Here is a 24,115-nt window from a genome sequence, read left to right as displayed (position 1 = left end):
AAAGACGAATGCCCACCAATGTCGGGAGTTGCAGGACAGTTGTCGGTGACCCTGGCTCTGCAGCTGTGTGTGCGGACATGGCGACGCTGTGGAAGACCAGGAGCCGTGCATGAGCTGTCCCACGTCGATTGTCGAGAGTTGAGGGGTCGATGTCTGTCAGGAGCACCAACAAGCCTTGGCAACTACAAACAACGTGGAAGTCGAAGAAGGGGCAATGTCGGGACAAGCAAGGTCCAGGGGACTCACCACAAGCAGGGAGTCAGGGCAGACCCTGAACAATCAGGGGAGCCCAAAAGAAACAAAGGTGACCCTCAGTAGGACCCACAGACCGGAGTCACTGGAGTCACAAGAGGACCTCGAGCAGCTTACCAAAAGATGCAGGCCACAGTGCAAATGATGTGATGTGGAAGAAATCTTTGGTCCCTGGAGATGCTTGAGGTTGGGGCAACTTGGAGTTTGAAGATTTTAGTGGAAGGAAGCCAAGAAGCCTTTGCAATTGCAAGTCGACGCAGTGCACAGGGGTTCGGTTCCTGCGGCTCCCCCTAGGGATATGGCCTCAAACTTGGTGAGGGCAGGTCTCGAGAGCTGTGGATAACCACCACCTGTGTTGTTGAACCTTTCGGAGTCCTTAGGAGCTCAGGATCAGCAGACGGGTCAGCTTAGTTGTGGTGCCTGCAGATACAGGGGAGTGATTCCTTCACTTCAAGGGAGATTCCTTCAGGTGTCTTGGATGCCCACAGGCCTTGGAAGGTTCTGTATGGTGCACAGGCACAGACGATGGAACAGACTGGAAGGGGGACGACGTCGAGTCCAAATGAAGTCCAGAGTGCCCAGACGGTAGAAGTACACGTGGTGTCTGAACTGAATCGTGTCCCACGACGAATCTAGGGACCTACACCCAGGTAAGCCCTTAAGTACCCTAAGAAAGGTTTGGGACGATTTAGGGGTCCCCCCCAGGGGAGGGTTTGGACAGGGGGAGGTTACTCCCATGTCCTTTGTCCAGTTTCGCGCCAGAGTGGAAGCCAAAGGCTCCCAGAGCTGGGTTGAACTGGATTATGCAAGAAGGCACTAAATGTGCCCCTGATGCAGACTGAGTAGTGCTGGCAAGTGCACTCACCCGGCCCCAATACCTAAATCGTGTCTGTGAGGTGGTCAAACCTCCCTGCGACAGGATACCTATTGTTCTGCCTTCCCCTGCTCGAGCATGGCTCAGCAGCAGGAGGGCAGAATCGTGTCTCTGGTCGGCAGCAGCCATTTTGTGCTGTCCGGGTCTAGAAGACTGGTACCAGGAGCACTGAGAGCTTAATGGAGGGCTCTTCCAGTGCTTGGAATCATACCTACCACACCGTTTACGGAGTGGGAGGTATGATTTCAACATGTTTGATACCAAACATGATAGGATTCGTTGCAGCCAATTTTGAGATGGTCATCGCGTAATTACACGGTGCCGCTCTATATAGTATATGGCTGCTTCACTTACAACCTGGGAGAATGGACATCGTAGGCTGTAGGGGTGTCCTGCTCATGCTGAGGCACCCTCACACTTGGAACCAAGCACCCTGCCTTCAGGATTGATAAGGCCTGCTATTGGGGTGACTTATAGGTTTTAAGTGCCGTGACCCTAGATATAGGAAACCTATATCTTCCGTAAGTGCTAGCACCAGCTTACACAGGCTGCAATGGCAGGCCTGTAGTTGTATTTTGAATGGTCTCCCATGGGTGGCATAATGTATGCTTCAGCCCATGGGGGACGTCTGGGGTACCTATGCCCTGGGTACCTTAGTACCATATACTAGGGTATGATAAGGTACCCCAGTATCCAATCTGGGAAGTACTGACCACAACAATTTAAGGGTGAAAGCAGAGAGACTGGGGTCCTGATTAGCAGGATCCCAATCAGACTAGTCAACACAGCTGAGCACTAGGCAAAAAGTAGGGGTAACCATAAACGCAGATCCTACTTTCCTACAGTTACCATTGCTCAATCTCCACGTATGGAGGTGGCGGCTATGCAGACTCGAGTGCAGAATGCTGCACTGTTGATTAGACAGGTTTTCCTCCAGTGGATGAGAGCAAATACTCAGGTTCAGGAGCTCTTAGTAACACCATCCTGGCCTAGTCTTGAGTGATGAGAATAACTAGGACCCGCTGTGTCTTGATCTCTATCAGAACCGTGTCTACTGTCTCATCGCTAGTCCCTGCATTAATGAACAAACATCTCTTGCTCTGCGACATGTCATTTGCCAAAGAAGTCCACATCAGTGTCTCCTCCATTTGTGGTGTCTGTGTCAAAGTCTTGCCTTGGCCTCCAGCTACATCATCATTGACCACAGTATTGCCAGCCCTATAGATAACCACTATCCCATTGACAAAGATCGCTCCATCCTTGTAAAACCTACGTAAGGCCTTTCCATTGGCAACTAGTTCATCATCATCATATCCATTGACAACCCAATTAATGCAGGAAAAACTCTGTGAATATTACACACACACACTTGCCCCGCCCATCGTGACAACAAACCCTCTACAGCTGTGGCATATGTGCATTAATCTGGAGATTCACATCCCTGGAGACCCCTCTTCTAGCCAGGAAGGAGAGGAGTACAGCAAGGACACAGCCAGTGAATATGTGGAATAAGACCTGCTAGACGTCTACTTTAATGACAACAAACATCAGTAGACAGGGTGTAAGGTCCCCAAGATGTGGACTTTCACATGGTCCAAAGTGATTTCGAGGAGGTGGAGACTCATTATTGCCATGGACACCACTTCGAAGGCAGACATTAACCTCTTCAAAAACAGCCTGGTTACCTGCTCAGCCAGTGCTTCAGATCCTGGTGGCTTTAATGACTCTCTCTAACAATAGCTACAAGACTTCAGTGATTGCCTGTTGCCTCCAGGCCCTCATGGGCCGTACAACTTGCCTAATCCGTGTGCCACAGTAATGTCTCTGCAGCTGCCTCAGACTACGTCAACCTTACTCTCATGTTAGCTTCCGGTCCTCCACCTCATCTTTCCCCATCCCACCTAATCGTCAGTACTCATTTCCAAGTCCGGCCTTCCATTCCAGCTGGAATATGTCTCCTAATGAGTGCCTTGGATGAAACTCCAGCACGCAGAATTGTTGACACTGCATGTTCCTGACAGTGGTGAATATATTTAGCCAGCGCATATCCCACTTAATAAATATACCCTGCGCTACCTCAGGATGGAGACACCACTCGTAGCCATCCAGATGACCCCTACTCAGTTCGTCAGCTCTGGCATTCAGGGACACTGCGAGGTAGTTGGTGACCAGGAAGATGTACTGATGGTCTAGACACGACCACAGGCACAGTCTCCCCTAGCACAGCATCCAGAACCTCACTCCATCCGCTTGTTACAGTACCACATGGAGGTCGCGGTGCACAAGAGGATCTGCACCACCTTTTCTTTGATGAATGGCAGGAAAGCTTAAAGGGTCAGACAGATCACCTAAAGCTCCATAAGATTGATGTGGTGCTGGCTATCTGCAAGGGACATCTGGTCTCCACCTCCCCCCTGATTGCCACCCATTTTAGCAGTGACACGTCTGTCCCCACTTGGGCTTGGGAGTGAGAGTGGTCTGCCGCAGGCCAGGTCGTCATCTGACAACTAATACGGAACCACCTCCTTTGGGATCTGAATGGTGTCAGAGAGACAGCCCTGATGCTGGACCCTCTGGGATCTGAGGCTCCACTGCAGGGCATGTATGTGCCATCTGGCATTTGTGACAAGGAGGATACAAGAGGCCAGGAGATCAGGAGGCCTCAGAGCTCCCTTGATTAAAACCCAAGACTGATCCCAAAACATCGGAATAACTCCTTGACTGTCCCAACTTTGAAGCCAGTCTTCAAGGTACGGGAATAAGCATAACCTGACCTCCAAAGGTGGGAAGTCACAACCATCTTCATCTGCAGGGAACAGTGAGGGCAGGAGGTAAGGCCGAAGGGGAGCACAATGCATTGAAAGTGTTCCGGGTCTACCTTGAACTGCAGGCAACGTCTATGACAGTACAGCCAGGATATATGGAAATATGGGTCCTGCAAGGCCAAGAATGCCATCCAGTTTTTCCGCGCCCAGAGTTAACAGTATCTCAGCACTTTAAACCTGTCCTTCCTCAGAAAGGTGGATGGTGATCCAAAGCAGGCCTAAGCCTCTGTCCTTCCTCTGAAATGTGAAAGGAGGTCCAAAGCAGGCCCAAGCCTATGTCCTTCCTCAGAAAGGTGGAAGGCGATCCAAAGCAGGCCTAAGCCTCTGTCCTTCCTCTGAAATGTGAAAGGAGGTCCAAAGCAGGCCCAAGCCTATGTCCTTCCTCAGAAAGGTGGAAGGCGATCCAAAGCAGGCCTAAACCTCTGTCCTTCCGCAGAAAGGTGGAAGGCGATCCAAAGCAGGCCTAAGCCTCTGTTCTTCCTCAAAGAGGTGGTAAGCGATCCAGACCAGGCCTACGCCTCTGTCCTTCCTCAGAAAGGTGGAAGGAGACCCAAAGCAGGCCTAAGCCTCTGTCCTGCCTCAGAAAGGTGAAAGGAGAGCCAGACCAGGCCTAAGCCTCTGTCCTTCCTCAGAAAGGTGGATGGCGATCCAGACCAGGCCTAAGCCTCTGTTCTTCCTCAGAAAGGTGGAAGGAGGTCCAAAGCAGGCCTAAGCCTCTGTTCTTCCTCAATGAGGTGGTAAGCGATCCAAAGCAGGCCTAAGCCTCAGTCCTTCCTCAGAAAGGTGGAAGGAGACCCAAAGCAGGCCTAAGCCTCTGTCCTTTCTCAGAATGGTGGAAAACAATCCAAAGCAGGCCTAAGCCTCTGTTCTTCCTCAGAAAGGTGGAAGGAGAGCCAGACCAGGCCTAAGCCTCAGTCCTTCCTCAGAAAGGTGGAAGGAGACCCAAAGCAGGCCTAAGCCTCTGTCCTTCCTCAGAAAGGTGGAAGGAGATCCAGACCAGACCTACGCCTCTGTCCTTCCTCAGAAAGGTGGAAGGAGATCCAGACCAGCCCTAAGTCTCTATCCCTTCTCAGAAAGGTGGAAGGAGACCTAGACCAGGCCTAAGCCTCTGTTCTTCCTCAGAAAGGTGGAAGGAGATCTAAAGCAGGCCTAAGCCTCTGTCCTTTGGATTGAGGTACTTATGCTAGTAGTATTCTTCTCCCTTCACTGAGACCAGAACCCACTCAATGGCACCCCTGAACAACAGAAGGCCGACCTCCTGCATCAGGATTGAGGAGTGATTCTCCAAAAGTCGCTCCAGTGTGGGAGGAAGGTGGGGTAGGGAGGAGATGAAGGGAAGGGCATAGTCCCTTTGAACAATTTGTAAGAACCACCTAACCGATATGATGCTACCTAACCGATATATGCCACCTAACCGATATTAAGCTTTCCTGGCTCCTGAGGCGGAAAGCCGGGAGCAGGGCTATTCACTTTTTAAAAACCTGTACTTGTAATACTGTGTTTTTATCTCACTTACCTGCATCACTGGGCTTTCTCAAACAGCGCTACTCGCTGCAACGATCCCCACCATTCCCGAGGGAGAGGCGAGACACGCCCCCTCGGCTGGACACGCCCCCCGCCATACCTACAAGTAGAGCGCGCCGCCCTACAGCGTCGCATTAAAGATTGGCTCCTGAGGCGGAAAGCCGGGAGCAGGGCTATTCACTTTTTAAAAACCTGTACTTGTAATACTGTGTTTTTATCTCACTTACCTGCATCACTGGGCTTTCTCAAACAGAGCTACTCGCTGCAACGATCCCCGCCATTCCCGAGGGAGAGGCGAGACACGCCCCCTCGGCTGGACACGCCCCCCGCCATACCTACAAGTAGAGCGCGCCGCCCTACAGCGTCGCATTAAAGATTGGCTCCTGAGGCGGAAAGCCGGGAGCAGGGCTATTCACTTTTTAAAAACCTGTACTTGTAATACTGTGTTTTTATCTCACTTACCTGCATCACTGGGCTTTCTCAAACAGCGCTACTCGCTGCAACGATCCCCGCCATTCCCGAGGGAGAGGCGAGACACGCCCCCTCGGCTGGACACGCCCCTCCAACCTCCTGACCCGCCAACATAAAGCATGTGTCTTGCCAGGAAGCGCAGCGGACGTGCGCAGCGGGCGCGACTTTTGCGCGCCGAAGGCGCGCCTAAGGCAAGCCCGTCTGCGCCCGTCCGCGACCGACCGGGACCAGGGGCCATATCCCCTGTAGGTTCCAGCGCACCTGAGGTAGCCACCATTCGCTACAACCGTAGCGATTTACTTGCCCTGCATAAACCTATCGAAACAACAAACTGCATCCAAACCGGCCCAGGCATATCCTACGGACCCATCTCATGCCGTTCATGTCAATGGACCAGCTTGGGTCAACTCTCAACGGATCCTCACATAATCCCTACTAACCCCCAGCATGAATTAAAATGTCTATATTTTAATGCCAGATCACTACCCAAGCATGCATTAGACATATGGGACATTTTATCCTCAAAAACGCCAGATTTAGTTTTTGTCACAGAAACGTGGCTATCCGATGTCAGTGCTCCAGACCTAGCCAACGCCCTCCCCCCCAACTATAAAATATTAACACAAAACAGACAAAGTAAGAAGAAAGGAGGCGGAGTCGCCGTAATTTTCAGGGACCACCTAACTTGTCTAACGGATACAACTAATGCGGATCCTGAACATGAGCTATTACCATTTAAAATTCTCGCCGAGAACTATGTTATGTTAGCGGGCGCAGTTGTCTATAATCCACCAGGACAACAAATCAAGCTCAGCGCTAAACTCCTGAATCAAGTACTCCCTTTGTGCTTAAAGCACAAAAACTACCTGATTATTGGAGACTTCAATGTCCATTACGAAAACCCTAATGCTCCTGGAGTCGCACAGCTCAAATATGACATGGAAATCCTCCAACTGAAACAATTAGTCGATGGCCCTACGCACATAGCTGGGCACACCCTGGATCTCTTTTTTACGAACATCGAATCGACCACCCTTAAGGAAACGCTCCCTCTGTCATGGACCGACCATTTCATGCTTTCATTTTCATTTGAACTTCCTGGCAAACCCGTTAAGACCAGATCCACCCCCCTCACCTCTAAGAGAGCTTGGAAATTAATCAATAACTCCAACTTCCAAAATCATTTTCACGAGACAGACGTCTCCCTACCAGACAATGAACCTATCGGTAATAATGTCATCCGGATAGAAACCAGAATTCACCAAACATTGGACAAAATAGCACCCTTACGAGAAGTTAGAAAAAAAACAACCATTAACGAAAAATGGTACACCCCCGCCCTCAAGAATCTTAAAAGGGAATGCCAAAAAACAGAACATCAATGGAGACAAGCGAAAGACCCTCTAACCAGAGCCAACTATACTGCCAAAAGGAAACAATATATTCTTGCCATCCGAGAGGCAAAAAAGGCATTTTTTGTGCAACGAATCAACGAAAACCATAACTCTGCAAAAGAGTTATTTAAAATCGTGAAAGAGCTCAGCAACCCATCCTGCACCTCGCAAACTCTCACCCCTTCCACAGAAGCATGCGAACGGATTAGCACCTTCTTCTCCGATAAAATTAATAAAATTTATTCAACCTTCACCCCTTCCCATCCCGTCCCCCCTTGCGATGACGTATGCTCATCTGCATCCGACTATGACAACGATCGCCCAGACTTGGGCAACTCCCCTTGTCTATCCAATTTCCAACCACTCTCTGAAGAAGAAGTGTTAACAGTCCTTAGAGCAATAAAATCTGGCTCTCCCGCAGATCCCTGCCCGCACTTTGTATTCTCTGAAATTGCACCGACTCTATGCCCACTCATCACCAAATTATTCAATCAGTCCCTCGCCTCCGCGTCCTTTCCAGACTGCTGGAAGCACGCATCTGTAACCCCCCTTTTGAAGAAAGCTGGTTCCGATATTCTCAACCCTGAGAACTATAGGCCTATTTCACAACTCCCCTACCTCTCCAAAGCATTGGAAAAAATGGTTAACTCACAGTTATCCAAATATCTGGAGGACAACTCGCTCTTGGACCCCACTCAAACCGGATTCAGATCCAACAACAGCACCGAGGCTACGCTGCTGGCAGTGTCGGACAGTGTCAGATGCATCACCGACCAAGGGGGCTCGGTGGCTCTGATACTGCTGGACCTGTCGGCGGCGTTCGACACGGTGTCGCACAAATGCCTACTGAACATTCTTCGGAGTAAAGGAATACAAGACACTGCGTTGCAATGGATTGAATCCTTCCTGAGCAACCGCACCCAAGCAGTGCACATGGGCCAATTCCACTCAGAACCCCGTCCCATTGGCTGTGGAGTCCCACAGGGGGCCTCCCTAAGCCCCACTCTCTTTAATGCCTACGTATCATCTCTGGCCAACATCGGAAGAAAGTGGGGCATCGGCATCTGCTCATATGCCGACGATACGCAGCTGATGGTGACCATGGATGAAAGATCGGAAAGGTCAGAAACAACCAAAAATAAACTCCACAGTTGCCTCTCCGAAATGGCAGATTGGATGCGCAACCATTGCCTCAAGCTTAATGCCGGAAAATCTGAGATCCTGCTGTTCGGAGGAGCCAAACTATCGTGGAACGATTCATGGTGGCCACCGTCACTGGGAACAGCCCCGACCCCGAAACAATACGCCAGAAATCTAGGCATTATGATGGATGACGCACTATCTATGAAAGATCATGTGCGCACACTGTGGGGTAAGGGATTTGCAATCCTGAAACTCCTCGCTAAGATTTTCACCTGGATCCCACTCGACTGTCGTACGATTACCCAGGCCCTCCTAGTCAGCCGCCTGGACTATGGCAATGCTCTATTCGAAGGAATGAAAGAGCAGCTATTCTCCCGCCTACAGGTTCTGCAAAACCAGGCTGCTAAACTGGTATGCAACAAAGGCAAACGTGACTCGGCATCAGCATGCCTAAAACAACTCCATTGGCTTCCGATGCGCCAGCGTGCCACATTCAAACTACTTTGTCATGCGCACAAAGCCCTCCACAAAACAGGCCCTACAATCTTGCAAGGGAAAATTGAATTTTATACTCCAAACAGGAACTTGCGATCCACCAACTCAGCCCTAGCAAAACCTAAGCGCATCTATAGAACAAGGACAGGAGGACGGGCCTTCTCCCACCTGGCGGCCAAACGATGGAATGAACTACCGACTGACCTAAGACATACCGTAAACCTTCTTTCATTCCGAAAAAAACTCAAAACACACCTCTTTCCCAAATACTAACCCCTCCTGCATAAACCTCAGCAGCCTTTTCTTTTTTTTTAGCGCCTTGATATCCCTTGGGATGAATGCTGCGCTCTACAAATACCAGAAATAAATAAATAAATAAATGGATGTCTAGCCGGGGAGGGATTGCGTTTCCTACTGGCCAGGCATGAGCCCGAGAGGGCACAGTAAAGCAGTATGGCAGTCGCTGCAGTAGTGGAGGAAGGCTTGTGACCCTTGCTGGTTTGAACAGTTTGTATTGATGCTAGTTTTTATTGATGCCACATCTATGACCTCAAATGGACAGGGTTGTTTGGTTGATGCATTATGGGGTGGGAGGGAAAGCATGATCTGTAAGGTAATTCATTAGAATAGCTTTAGATTTTCTTGCATTGGTAGGGAAATAGTTTAGCTGGTATCAAAAGCTCTGTAGATTGTGCTGTGGAGCGATTGTCCTTGAATTTTTTTAGCACTAAAGAATTCTCTGGATTCAGTCTGGTGCCAAGGGCGTGAGGGAAAGTTCTGTATAACCCAGTCAGGGTGGGGTTAGAGAAACCTACCACTTCTCTTTTTCTATGAAAAACAGAAGGGGTGACTTCGCCTTTTGAACACACACACACAGGCGTGCACACAAACACACACACTCCTCTCTCCCTCACTTTCCCTCTATGACTCTCCCCTTCAATAAAACTCTGAGATATTACTGGAATTGGAAAGTATCACCTGTAATGTGCATGAAAGTGGGCATATTACCTGACATATTATATTACTAGGATTCTCATCTGAGTGAGTAGAGGGTCATTAAGGGGTTAATTAGGTAGCTCAGGCTAGACAGGGTCACTTAGACATTGATATGAAGTGGTACCTCATGCCTCCGTGATGTGGTGACAGAGGGTAACTCCTGGTATGAATTGGGACTGTAGATCTGACTGCCAATGGTCCCTCCTAGTACCCCGGTTTGAGGGCTGTGTTCTGATACCTGGTACCCACCTTCAGACTCAGGGTATTGATGGAGATTGCATCAAGCAGTATCCGTTGTCGCTCCTCTTCTTGTTGGCACAGTGCCAAGAGCTCCTGGTGGCTGTCTGGATGCCCAAGACTTGGGCGGAGCAGCTTTCTGTTCACCTCCTTAGAATAAAAAACAAATGAAAGAGGTGAGCAGTCAATCAAACAAAATATTTCTAAGGCAATACAAACTCACCAAGGGCACTGAAGTGCTACATCCAACAAAAGACCTTTCCAACCTAAGAAAAAACACCTCCACATATGTGTCGTCAAGGCTTTCAAAAAAAGGAAAGTCATCTCTGGGACCCTAAGCCGAACCAAAAAGGAAGGACAAAAGTTGGGAACAATGATGAGTGACGTTGCCCTGCCACAAGGTCAAGAAGGACTAATGTGTTCTCTAAGCACGCTATGATCCCAAATTCTTTGGATGTGCACCTATGCTGTGACCAGGTAGCTGGGAAAGCAAATCTCCCCATCTCTGTATGGCTACCCAGTAACAATTCAAGGGATAACAACTCTCTATGCTGGATTCCTGCGGAGCTTTCCATTTAGGCCAAGACACTGAGATAGACCAACCCTACAACTCATCCAATGTGTGGCGGCGAACCTGAAAGCAAGCTTTAGACATTAGCATCACTGCTGGCCCACAGGGCAGCTCTAAAGGCTGCACTACTAAACCTAGACCTAATGTGAAACCAGGGCAATGAGAACAATGTAACATAAACTGCACACTGAAACCCTCGTCCTCTGTAGCCAGAGCAGCCACCTCCGCACTTCCAACAAACTCCAAGCACAGTTGTTTAGTCACGCCTACGACTTTAACACCACCAACCCACCAGTGTTTTATTTAAAGGAAACTACCTTTAAACCAGTTTTATTCCAGAAAATAAATTCCCTTAACCCTTAGTACACACCCCGTCTCAAAAACGTCTCCCACCAGCATACACACCAAAATTGCCCACAATGCCTTGTCCATCTTCTCACCCTTGAACCTCTAAATCCAGGCATCCCCTCACACCTTGACACACACCTGCCTCCATCACCCTAGAATGCACACCTGATTTAGTGGCATGGCGCCTGCATGTACCATTCCTGCACCCCACTATTCCTGATACTCTTGCCATGGTAGACACATATTATCAATTGAACTGTACCTGCACCCCACCGTTCCCTGATACTGTTGCCCCGGTACCTGTGCATACCAACACCTGAACTATATCTGCATCTAACAGACCCTGTTGTCCTGGCACCTGGAAGTAGCAACACCTGCACTATGTCTGCATTCCACTGATCTCTGACCCTGTTACCCTGGTACCTGTCCGCATCCCCACCTGCCCTGTATCTGCCGCTCACTGCTCCCTGATACTGCTGCTCTGGCTCCTGCGCTTACCAACACTTGAACCATATCTAAATCCCGCTGCTCTCGGACACTGCTGAAGTATTAGAAGAGACATCAAATTACCTACCATTAGGCTCAGTCCAAAGGGGAGTTAAAACGCAAACACCTTATGATCATGTTTATATATGTCATTTTATTAAGACTACAACACAGTAATCCAACAGATTAAGTGGAGAATTTAACAGAGAAAAAGATTTTTAAAAAGGACAAGACCCCTCACTAGGTGGCATGCGTCATCATAGGGGTGACTATCTGTCAGCACCAGACGGTCCCAGAAGAGTTCACCCAGGCTCCTGTCATATCATGCTTCATTATAGTCAGCACCAGACGGTGCCAGGCGAGCTCACCCAGGGCTCCTCTTGTGTCATGCTTCATCATAGGGGTGCTGCTTTGTCAGCACCAGATGGTGCCAGGCGAGCTCACCCAAGGCTCCGGTCATATCATGCTTCATCATAGGGGTGCTGCTTCGTCAGTGCCGGGCAGTACAAGGCGGGCTCACCCAGGGCTCTGGTCATATCATGCTTCATCATAGGGGTGCTGCTTCGTCAGTGCCGGGCAGTACAAGGCGGGCTCACCCAGGGCTCCGGTCATATCATGCTTCTCATAGGGGTGCTCATTCGCCAGCACCACACAGTGCCAGGCGAGCTAACGCAGGCTCCTGTCATATCATGCTTCATCATAGAAGTACTCCTTTGTCAGCACCAGATGGTGCCAGGCGAGCTCACCTAGGGCTCCTGTCATATCATGCTTCACCATAGGGGTGCTCCTCTGTCAGCACCAGACGGTACCAGAAGAGTTCACCCAGGCTCCTGTCATATCATGCATCACCATAGGGGTGCTCCTCTGTCAGCACCAGACGGTGCCAGACGAGCTCTCCCGGGGCTCCTGCTATGTCATGTTTCATCAAAGATGTGCTCCTCCGTCAGCGCATTGTTGGTGCAGAACAGGCTCATCCAGAGTTCTTGGAAGACTTTTGTGTTCTCTGTGTATGAGAATTCAATATCTGTTGTGATGGGTCTTGAGTTTGTGCTGTTAATATTGTATTGAGGCAGGTGAGATATAAATACAATTTATGTATCTAATTAACCTGCTCCACACAAGAATAAAAACAACTGTAGGAGTGGAAGAAATTAGATACCAGTTATGGTACTTTCCTCACATTTGTTCTACGTCTACATATTTCAGCCCTTAAATAGTGACAAATGTATCCAAGGTTTTTTTCAGGACCTAAAGACACTACTTTTGCTAGATGTAACCTGGGTTTGACTCACCCTAGTGAAAAACTAAAAGTTAAAACACCTTTCTGTGAAAGTGGTTCCATCCAGGTTTCCTAATTTCCTCTACCCTCATGCTTTTGAAGACTGGGGGCAGAACGCCCCACCTACCTCGTACAGTACTTTGTAGGTGCTGGGTTCCGGTGCGCTACAGTGCTAAGCCTGCCTAGGTTCTTCCGGTCTCTGTTGCAGTGGTTCCTGTACAAGCCAACACAAGCTCTGTCTGCATCCCACTTTCTGATACTGTCATCATGACACTTAATATTAATTGTATCCCACCATTCCTTGATAACGTCACTGAGGTACAATACTGTGCTAACAAACAACACTGGCAACGCACTATACCCTGATACGGTGGAATATGGAAGTATCACCAATTGTAACTGTGCCTGAACCTCCTGAAGGTCAACATCCCCTCCCACATGTATTACAGCACTACTACAAGGTAAATACAGGCATAATTAACACACCAACACCCATCCCGAGTGGTCAAACCCTAGGTGCCAGATACAGACGGTAGTGCCCATGAGGGGTTAGAATAGGCTTCCTGTTGGTCTTACCTATAAACAAATGAGGAAGGTGACTTTCTAAATTAAGAAACCCCACTCACCTGTAGAGCTCTGTTCAGGTGACACACTATTTTTCCAATATCAATATTTGTACTTTTTAAACTTTTTATTGCAATACAGAACATATTATTGAATTCATTTGACCATGGCAACTTCACAAAGCATAATCAAAGAAGGTCATTAGCACCCTTAAGCAACACGCTCCTCCAACTGTTGGGGTGACAGAGACGGAGGACAGAAAGATCTGCTCTAGAGGTGAACTTCTCAAAGCCTACCTTGGCAGCGTTCAGCTCCTGTATGTGTGATTTGAAGCCTGTTTGGATCTCCTCAATAGTTCCTCGAAGCTCTCCCAGGTGCTGCTTCTGTAGGTCATTCATGAGCAAGGGAGGGACCTGTGCCAGCAGCCGCTCACACTCTTCCAGCTGTTCCCGGAACTCTACAGAGACAAGAGGTACAGAGCTCCGTCAGGCTTAGCACCGACCCCCAGGCTTCTTCACGTGTGACTTATGAGACGGATAACGGGTTGGTGCATTGAACGCCAGAGAAAGAGATGGAAAGTTACAAAAGAAACAAGGTTGCAAACTAGACATCAAAAGTAGTAAAGGTGGGTACTCGGTGACTTGCAGCACCGAGAAGCATATGCAGGGCTCCAAGTGAGGCTCACATCTGTCAGTCCAAGTGTGCACCCACTATTCATACAGTGCATTGTAAGAACATTTAGGTACACTCCGCAATTGGCCAACTACACCATTATAGAATAAGCTTGCTGTCCAAATATTGCCAATTACAAGGCTGAAATGTAACCCCACCTGCTATAACATCAATGCATTTCTTAAAGGGATGTTGACGGATACAACATTCAGTTTTCACATCAGCAATGTAGCAGTCCTGTCTAAAGCGAACACAATTCTTCATTGCCCCTTTGCGGTCTTTGACATCCATCCATTACCTTAGCTTGGTTATCCTACTAGGAACAAATTGGTTTTATTCTATTGAACAAAACAGTAATGCGGGAGAAGAAAGTTGAGCAGCAGCTTATTGGCACAAATCCTGGATTAATGCTTCTTCTGCAGTCCTGTTATTCAGGTGCTTTCCTGAGCAAGGAGGCTCCCTTCCAAGGAGCAGGCCCAGCAGGACAATCTATTCAATTCTGGAATACTGGCTGTGGCTGATATAGAGATGTTTTGTAAATGAGGTATTTTAGAGTGCTGAACCCTGTGAGGACTATACACATTTGTAATATTACTGCTAACGTCATTGATGGCAAAACAGCTCACTGGAGTAATGCATCCATTTTAGCAATCTATTTGTACCCTAAAGGTTAGAATCTCAGTAGGGCCACTCAGCATTTTTCCATTCTGTGGTCAATAAAATGGCTACTAATTAACCTGCTCTCAGTGGCTAGAGACCAGACAAACTGCAGACAGCTCTAAATAAGCAGTCACTTTTGTAATAGTAATTTACTGCCTGGATTTCCCACCTGTTGATTGCGGAATCTTGGGAATTTCATTTCTGTATGTTACATGTTCAAAATCTGCAGGTGGCACACATACAGACATCAGATATACAGCCAATCCACTTCCTTTTTGGGCTGTTTACCCTCAGCCAATCACATGGTGCCTTGCCCCAGGAGGCCATTTTAGCTGTCTTATATGTTTGAATTCATCACTTTCAGAATCAGCCTCTCTGGGCTGGAAGGTGCGTCGCATGTCAATCAAATGAGGATCCGTTACTCTTAGGTCCCAGAGCAATGTTACTTTCTAGAAATTATGTTCTAGGTACTTCAATAAGCACAAAGAATATCTAATTCAGCAGTACATTACACATTTATTTAATAAATCCTATGATTTCAACATAGGCCTTCAAATATGCTCACAAAAACAAAGTAGTAATTTTTGTATGATAAAAAAACAGAATTGGGATTCTGCCACTGACATCAGTGTTGGAGTCCATCAGACCAGATCATGAAATGTCACCCACCAAGCAGCTGCAAAAGGTTGAGAGATACGAGTATCAGTCAGTTACTTGTGTTTAGCATTTTGGCACCAAAGTGGATCTGTGTTACAACCTCTTAAGCACCACAGATTGTGTTATCTGGGCATGGGCTGTATAGAACTCAACGGTTCTCCATGGGAACTGTTAGCAATACATCCTTGTAGGGACTTTGGGATAAAAGGTCAAGTAATGGAACACTGGCACTCTCCCATGGAGGTGAGGGCACGTCTGGAAGTCGGCCACAAGCTAAGCGGGATCCGCTGAAGGCATACAATCTTACCATGCAGGCAGGCATTGTGGTATTCATCTCCCTGGCTCTCGTAGGACTGCAACTTCTGCACCAACATGTATGCACAATCTTCAAACGTGTCTTGAAGGAAATCAGACCTTGCGATCAAGCGTTTCTCTTTTTTCTTGTAGAATTCCTGCAAAAGAAAGGCAGAGTAAAAATGGAGCCCAGTGAAGTAGAACCCTAGCTTGAGGCAGCTGCATGCATCGATGGCTTAGCAAGTGGTCAGTAGGTGGGCTGCTTGCCTCAATGTCTTGGCTCAAGGACAAGCAGACAGGCTGCATGCCTCAATGTCTTGGCTCAAGGACATGCCGACAGGTTGCATGCCTCAAAGGCATGGTGTTTGGTGAAGCAGACAGGCAGCATGCCTCAATGGCATGGTGTTTGGACAAGCAGACAGGCTGCAAGCCTCAATGGCATGGTGTTTGGTGAAGCAGACAGGCTGCATGCCTCAATGGCATGGTGTTTGGTGAAGCAGACAGGCTGCATGCCTCAATGGCATGGTGTTTGGACAAGCAGACAGGCTGCATGCCTCAATGGCAGGGTGTTTGATGAAGCAGACAGGCTGCATGCCTCAATGGCATGGTGTGTGGACAAGCAGACAGGCTGCATGCCTCAGTGGCATGGTGTTTGGTGAAGCAGACAGGCCGCATGCCTCAATGGCATGGTGTTTGGACAAGCAGACCGGCTGCATGCCTCAATGGCATGGTGTTTGGTGAAGCAGACAGGGTGCATGCCTCTATGGCATGGTGTTTGGTGAAGCAGAAAAGCTGCATGCCTCAATGTCTTGGCTAAAGGACACGCAGACAGGCTGCATGCCTCAATTGCATGGTGTTTGGTGAAGCAGACAGGCTGCATGCCTCAATGGCATGGTGTTTGGTGAAGCAGACAGGCTGCATGCCTCAATGGCATGGTGTTTGGTGAAGCAAACAGGGTGCATGCCTCAATGGCATGGTGTTTGGTGAAGCAGACAGGCTGCATGCCTCAATGGCATGGTGTTTGGTGAAGCAGACAGGCTGCATGCCTCAATGGCATGGTGTTTGGTGAAGCAGACAGGCTGCATGCTTCAATGGCATGGTGTTTTGTGAAGCAGACAGGGTGCATGCCTCAATGGCATGCTGTTTGGTGAAGCAGACAGGCTGCGTGCCTCAGTGGCATGGTGTTTGGTGAAGCCGACAGGCTGCATTCCTCAATGGCATGGTGTTTGGTGAAGCAGACAGGCTGCATGCCTCAATGGCATGGTGCTTGGTCAAGCAGACAGGCTGCATGCCTCAATGGCATGGTGTTTGGACAAGCAGACAGGCTGCATGCCTCAGTGGCATGGTGTTTGGTGAAGCAGACAGGCCGCATGCCTCAATAGCATGGTGTTTGGTCAAGCAGACAGGATGCATGCCTCAATGGCATGGTGTTTAGTGAAGCAGACAGGGTGCATGCTTCAATGGCATGGTGTTTGGTGAAGCAGACAGGCTGCATGCCTCAATGGCATGGTGTATGGTGAAGCAGACAGGCTGCATGCCTCAATGGCATGGTGTTTGGTGAAGCAAACAGGGTGCATGCCTCAATGGCATGGTGTTTGGTGAAGCAGACAGGCCGCATGCCTCAATGGCATGGTGTTTGGTGAAGCAAACAGGGTGCATGCCTCAATGACATGGTGGTTGGTGAAGCAGACAGGCTGCATGCCTCAATGGCATGGTGTTTGGTGAAGCAGACAGGCTGCATTCCTCAATGGCATGGTGTTTGGTCAAGCAGACAGGCTGCATGCTTCAATGGCATGGTGTTTGGTCAAGCAGACAGGCTGCATGCCTCAATAGCATGGTGTTTTGACAAGCAGACAGGCTGCATGCCTCAATGGCATGGTGTTTGGTGAAGCAGACAGGGTGCATGCCTCAATGTCTTGGCTCAAGGACAAGCAGAGAGGCTGCATGCTTCAATGGCATGGTGTTTGGTGAAGCAGACAGGCTGCATGCCTTAATGTCTTGGCTCAAGGACAAGCAGAGAGGCTGCATGCCTCAATGGCATGGTGTTTGGTGAAGCAGACAGGCTGCATGCCTCAATGGCATGGTGTTTGGTGAAGCAGACAGGCTGCATGCCTCAATGTCTTGGCTCAAGGACAAGCAGACAGGCTGCATGCCTCAATGTCTTGGCTCAAGGACAAGCAGAGAGGCTGCATGCCTCAATGGCATGGTGTTTGGTGAAGCAGACAGGCTGCATGCCTCAATGGCATGGTGTTTGGTCAAGCAGACAGGCGGCATGCCTCAATGGCAGGGTGTTTGGTGAAGCAGACAGGCTGCATGCCTCAATGGCATGGTGTTTGGACAAGCAGACAGGCTGCATGCCTCAGTGGCACGGTGTTTGGTCAAACAGACAGGCTGCATGCCTCAATGGCATGGTGTTTGGTGAAGCAGACAGGTTGCATGCCTCAATGGCATGGTGTTTGGTGAAGCAGACAGGCTGCATGCCTCAGTGGCATGGTGTTTGGTCAAGCACACAGTCTGCATTCCTCAATGGCATGGTGTTTGGTGAAGCAAACAGGGTGCATGCCTCAATGGCATGGTGTTTGGTGAAGCAAACAGGGTGCATGCCTCAATGGCATGGTGTTTGGTGAAGCAGACAGGCTGCATTCCTCAATGGCATGGTGTTTGGTGAAGCAGACAGGGTGCATGCCTCAATGGCATGGTGTTTGGTCAAGCAGACAGGCTGCATTCCACAATGGCATGGTGTTTGGTGAAGCAGACAGGCTGCATTCCTCAATGGCATGGTGTTTGGTGAAGCAGACAGGCTGCATTCCTCAATGGCATGGTGTTTGGTCAAGCAGACAGGCTGCATGCCTCAATGGCATGGTGTTTGGTCAAGCAGACAGGCTGCATGCCTCAATAGCATGGTGTTTTGACAAGCAGACAGGATGCATGCCTCAATGGCATGGTGTTTGGTGAAGCAGACAGGCTGCATGCCTCAATGGCAAGGTGTTTAGACAAGCAGACAGGCTGCATGCCTCAATGTCATGGTGTTTGGTGAAGGAGACAGGCTGCATGCCTCAATGGCATGGTGTTTGGTGAAGCAGATAGGCTGCATGCCCCAGTGGCATGGTGTTTGGTGAAGCAGACAGGCGGCATGCCTCAATGGCAGGGTGTTTGATGAAGCAGACAGGTTGCATGCCTCAATGGCATGGTGTTTGGACAAGCAGACAGGGTGCATGCCTCAATGGCATGGTGTTTGGTGAAGCAGACAGGCTGCATGCCTCAATGGCATGGTGTTTGGTGAAGCAGACAGGCTGCATGCCTCAATGGCATGGTGTTTGGTGAAGCAGACAGGGTGCATGCCTCAATGGCATGGTGTTTTGACAAGCAGACAGGCTGCATGCTTCAATGGCATGGTGTTTGGTCAAGCAGACAGGCTGCATGCCTCAATGGCATGCTGTTTGGTGAAGTAGACAGCCTGCATGCCTCAATGGCATGGTGTTTGGTGAAGCAGACAGGCTGCATGCCTCAATGTCTTGGCTCAAGGACAAGCAGACAGGCTGCATGCCTCAATGTCTTGGCTCAAGGACAAGCCGACAGGTTGCATACCTCAATGGCATGGTGTTTGGTGAAGCAGACAGGCTGCATGCCTCAATGGCATGGTGTTTGGTGAAGCAGACAGGCTGCATGCCTCAATGTCTTGGCTCAAGGACAAGCAGACAGGCTGCATGCCTCAATGTCTTGGCTCAAGGACAAGCCGACAGGTTGCATGCCTCAATGGCATGGTGTTTGGACAAGCAGACAGGCTGCATGCCTCAATGGCATGGTGTTTGGTGAAGCAGACAGGCTGCATGCCTCAATGGCATGGTGTTTGGTGAAGCAGACAGGCTGCGTGCCTCTGTGGCATGGTGTTTGGTGAAGCCGACAGGTTGCATGCCTCAATGGCATGGTGTTTGGACAAGCAGACAGGGTGCATGCCTCAATGGCATGGTGTTTGGTGAAGCAGACAGGCTGCATGCCTCAATGGCATGGTGTTTGGTGAAGCAGACAGGCGGCATGCCTCAATGGCATGGTGTTTGGTGAAGCCGGCAGGCTGCATTCCTCAATGGCATGGTGTTTGGTGAAGCAGACAGGCTGCATGCCTCAATGGCATGGTGTTTGGTGAAGCAGACAGGCTGCATGCCTCAATGTCATGGGGATTGGTGAAGCAGACAGGGTGCATGCCTCAATGTCATGGTGTTTGGTGAAGCAGACAGAGTGCATGCCTCAATGGCATGGTGTTTTGACAAGCAGACAGGCTGCATGCCTCAATGGCATGGTGTTTGGTGAAGCAGACAGGCTGCATGCCTCAATGTCTTGGCTCAAGGACAAGCCGACAGGTTGCATGCCTCAATGGCATGGTGTTTGGTGAAGCAGACATGCTGCATGCCTCAATGGCATGGTGTTTGGACAAGCAGACAGGCTGCATGCCTCAATGGCATGGTGTTTGGTGAAGCAGACAGGCTGCATGCCTCAATGTCATGGTGTTTGGTGAAGCAGACAGGCTGCATGCCTCAATGGCATGGTGTTTTGACAAGCATTAGGCTGCATGCCTCAATGGCATGGTGTTTGGTGAAGCAGACATGGCGTGGCACAGAGTGAAAGAGATTTCCACCTATAAGGGAAAGTATCAAATCCAACCTAGGCCACAGTAACTGGAAGCCACTCACTCCCATTTAGACTTCATGGCTTGCATATAATCTCAACAGCTTGGTCAGCTTCTCAGTGAACTCCTACACTATTCACCTAGTGTTTTCCCTTCTCGAATATTGATGGTGTACCTGGGAGGAGCAGTGCAGCAGTGCAAGAGATACTGGAAACATTTTAAAACTTGTATTACTTGGTTTTTAAGTGGCATGAACAGCATCTGTTGCCATCAGTGTCTGCAACTTCCCCCAAACTAACCCATCACGGCCATTTTGAGATTATTAACAGTGACACAACGCCAAATCGACGAAGGAAGAGATAGAGATGACTCTAAAGATGATATCAATGTGGAACATGTAGTAAACCTCTCTCCCGTCCTCCAGAAGTGAAGCGTCTGGTGTGCCAGGTCTTTATGGCTGTGAAGGAGGGTGATGTAGAAGACATTTGCAGTATCACATCCCCAAGGGCATGAGTTTGAGAGTAGTGTGCGAGCTGTTTTAGACCTTGAAGAAGGCTATTGGCCTAAATGGATTGGATATGTATAAATCTACGCAATGATTCCAATTAATTGAATATGTATAAATCAACGCAATAATTTGTTGGAACATTATATATGAAAATTCTGAAAAGGAAAGAGGACAAAAATAAAGAATTCAATTGGAAGATACTTTTTGGACTGCATCTTTTGGATTACAATATTTAATTGTTTGATTACGTACTATTATTCCGCTCCTTCCTTTGTTTATATGATATATCTTTTGTATGTGAGTGGCTTTAACGGTGGGCTGCTGGAAGTAGAGTGGGAGACGATAAATAGAAAGTTTTTATCAAAAATTACACAGAATATACTCTCTGGTGCACACGGAGTTGTAACCCTCATCGTTGCAGTTAGTTGATTGGATTTAAGGGTGTGTGGCACAGGAGCATAGTGTCTAATTGTAAATATGGAAGATGATCGAGAAAAATTAGCTGCTGAATTATTCCAACAAAGCAAGTCATCTAAATTAATAATGAGGAAGGATGTATCCAATAATAGTCTGAGGGATAGATTTCTAAAATTAGAGAAATTGAAAAAATTGGAACTATCCAAATGGTGGGATGGAGTGACATTAAAGAACTACTTAGACCAACAAAGAATACCTAGGGGGTCTTAGGATATTAATTTTTCCCACCTTTGACGACCTCGAGGAGGATCATCTCAAGGAGTGGGAAGAAAATTTATATGCATCATATTTCACAATGATGGGAATACTGGTCAAGAATGCAGAGAGAAAAGTTGAAAAGTTAAAAAAATCAAATAGCAGATTTGGAAAAAGAGATTAAAGAGATGAACTTACCTGAACTTACTGATAAAAATTATGCTATCTTGAAAGACATTATTAGCAGACATCAGTTACAAATCAAGGATAAAAAATTGAGCAAACTACGCAGAGACGAGAGAGATTATAATCAAGGCAGAGTTTTTACATTTGCTAAGGGCTATGATGATGTTCCTAAATTGAAACAAACAAGGGGAACAACAAATCAAGGAGAATTGAGTTCAGTTCATTACAGTAGTTCAAGTATTTCTTCAATTGACGAACCACCATCAGTAGGAGCAGTGGGAGGTGCACCAATGAAAAGCTCCTTTTTTTCCGAGTAAATAATGAGAATAAAAAGAGGGAAGAAAAAAGTTATTACAGAACAAGAAGGGGGAGGAAGCATAGAAAATAGCAGGATTGGAACCCGCAGTCAGGACAAGAACAAGAAGTAGGCATTTTTTTGGATAAGGGAGAAATTAATAATGATGATTATGAAGAAGAATTGGAGGTTATTAATCTCTCTAGTAGAAACTTAAAATCAGAAGAGTTAAGTGTTCTGAAGAAAGTATTGTCATTTTGTCCTAAAAATTCATTTAATTTTACGGAATTAGAGATTGACTTATTCAGATTTTCTAGACTATTGAAATTGAAGAGTTTCTTTTCTACGTTTGAGAAAAATGTAAATGTGAAACCTACTATTAAAAGTTCTGATATGACCACTACAGAGTTGCATGATGTTCACTTACTCATGTCTTTGACTGAAGGGGGTAGATTTAGAGTGGATGATATTGCCTCACTATTAAATGTACCAATGGATTACAGTTGTACGAGCGGTCTTAAGTTGAAATCAAAGTTTATTCCACAGGGTACTCAATTTGCTGCCATTGATATGTATGTCAAACGGACTAAGGAGGCATTCCATTGATTAGAGGATCAAAAACGGAGAGGTGGTTGGCAATTCCAAGAGAAAGATAATTTGACGCATGAGCAACGAGTAGCTCTTAAAAGTTTAAGAACTGATAGCAATATAGTTATCCGTGAAGCCGATAAGGGCGGTAATATTGTTATTATGGATAGATCAGACTATTGTAAAGAAATTAATAGACAACTGAGTGATACTAATTGTTATGTAAGGCTACATGCAAATCCCTTGGGCCAAGCCAATAAGTATATACTGGAGAGGCTATTTGTTTGGAAAGAGGAGGGTTTGATAGATGAGGCTGAATTTAAATATTTATATATAAAAAATCCTACCTACCCTTTTATATACACATTACCTAAGGTGCACAAATCCAGATGTGACCCACCAGGGAGACCGATAGTATCGGGCATTGGAAGCATGACAGAGCATTTATCCGAATTTGTTGATTTATTTTTGGAATCTTTAGTTCTGTAGTAGGGGATCTCTGTGTATAGTCATAATCTATGAATAATCCCCACCCATGTGCGGGGACCCCGGAGCAATCAAAAATATCTCTTAAGCTGTCCCGCATTTGCAAACCTGCAAAGACACTTAAGAGACAGACAAAATAATACAGCCTAATCACAACAAGGCTGCACTGGCCAGCACTTCCTCTGAAGTGAACACAAAAGCCAAAATAAAGTTGAAATGTCATTTTTATTCACATTTGACATGTTCCTTTATTATCACACACTCCCTTCACCAGTTCTTTTTTCCGGCTCCTGCTAGCAGGACCCTGGAGCTTGAGCTCTACCCTTTTGGGTAGTTTAATTGATTAAAATGTGATTTTTTGGATTAATAGTGGTTTCATTCGACGTCTAAAGCCTTTGTCTACTACTGCCTGCAATCTGGAGCAGTTTTGGCCCACTCTCAGCATGGCTTTATTCGATAAATGCCCTGAGTGTGGGAGGAAGAAGGCTAAGACGGACCCACATGATGTGTGTATCCTCTGCTTGTCGCCCTCACATGTCCCGGCTGCCTGTGACATCTGCAGCACCTTTTCGAAAAGGACCCTGAGGGACAGGGAGAAGACTCGCCTTCAGGGACAGGAGATGCAGAGGACCGGTGGGACTTCAGGGCATGGAGGGTCCCATTCCCCCTCCTCCGCCCATGCTTCAGCCCCTGGAGGGACCTCCGGGCAGAGCAAGGAGCAGAGACGGCACCTACCGGCTGGTAGGTCGCGTTCGACGTCGAAGGCGACGACGTCGACGGCGAGAGAGAAGGCACCGGTATGTTCGCCGTCGATCCAGGGCTCTGGATCGCGGCAGCCTCGGCGTTCGACGTCGAGGGAGGGGCCGGCGAGACCCGGGACCGGGTCGCCGTCGCAGGTGTCACGGTCGACGTCCACAACACATCGACGTCGTACCAAGCCCCATGGACTTCACTCGCCGCCGTCGCCGTCTACCCACGGCTCGACGCTGACGGAGTTGACGCCGAGATCCCGGC

At 48.1% G+C, this 24,115-nt stretch overlaps 1 protein-coding gene across 2 annotated transcripts in view; it reads right to left on the bottom strand.

The window, feature by feature from the left end:
- CCDC180 (coiled-coil domain containing 180) overlaps positions 1 to 24,115 on the bottom strand; it is a 592,866-nt gene that overhangs the window by 68,109 nt on the left and 500,642 nt on the right. For both annotated transcript variants that reach the window (XM_085613885.1, XM_085613886.1), the window contains exons 31-33: positions 15,756 to 15,900; positions 13,756 to 13,916; positions 10,224 to 10,361 (exon numbers count right to left, since the gene is read on the bottom strand). In XM_085613885.1, the coding sequence (XP_085470011.1) occupies positions 10,224 to 10,361; positions 13,756 to 13,916; positions 15,756 to 15,900 (444 nt within the window). The remainder of the gene's footprint in view (positions 1 to 10,223; positions 10,362 to 13,755; positions 13,917 to 15,755; positions 15,901 to 24,115) is intronic.

The sequence above is a fragment of the Triturus cristatus genome, chromosome 1_2 (genome assembly GCF_964204655.1).
Source record: "Triturus cristatus chromosome 1_2, aTriCri1.1, whole genome shotgun sequence".
Classification (NCBI taxonomy): domain Eukaryota; kingdom Metazoa; phylum Chordata; class Amphibia; order Caudata; family Salamandridae; genus Triturus; species Triturus cristatus.
This window is presented reverse-complemented; position numbering and strand designations above follow the sequence as displayed.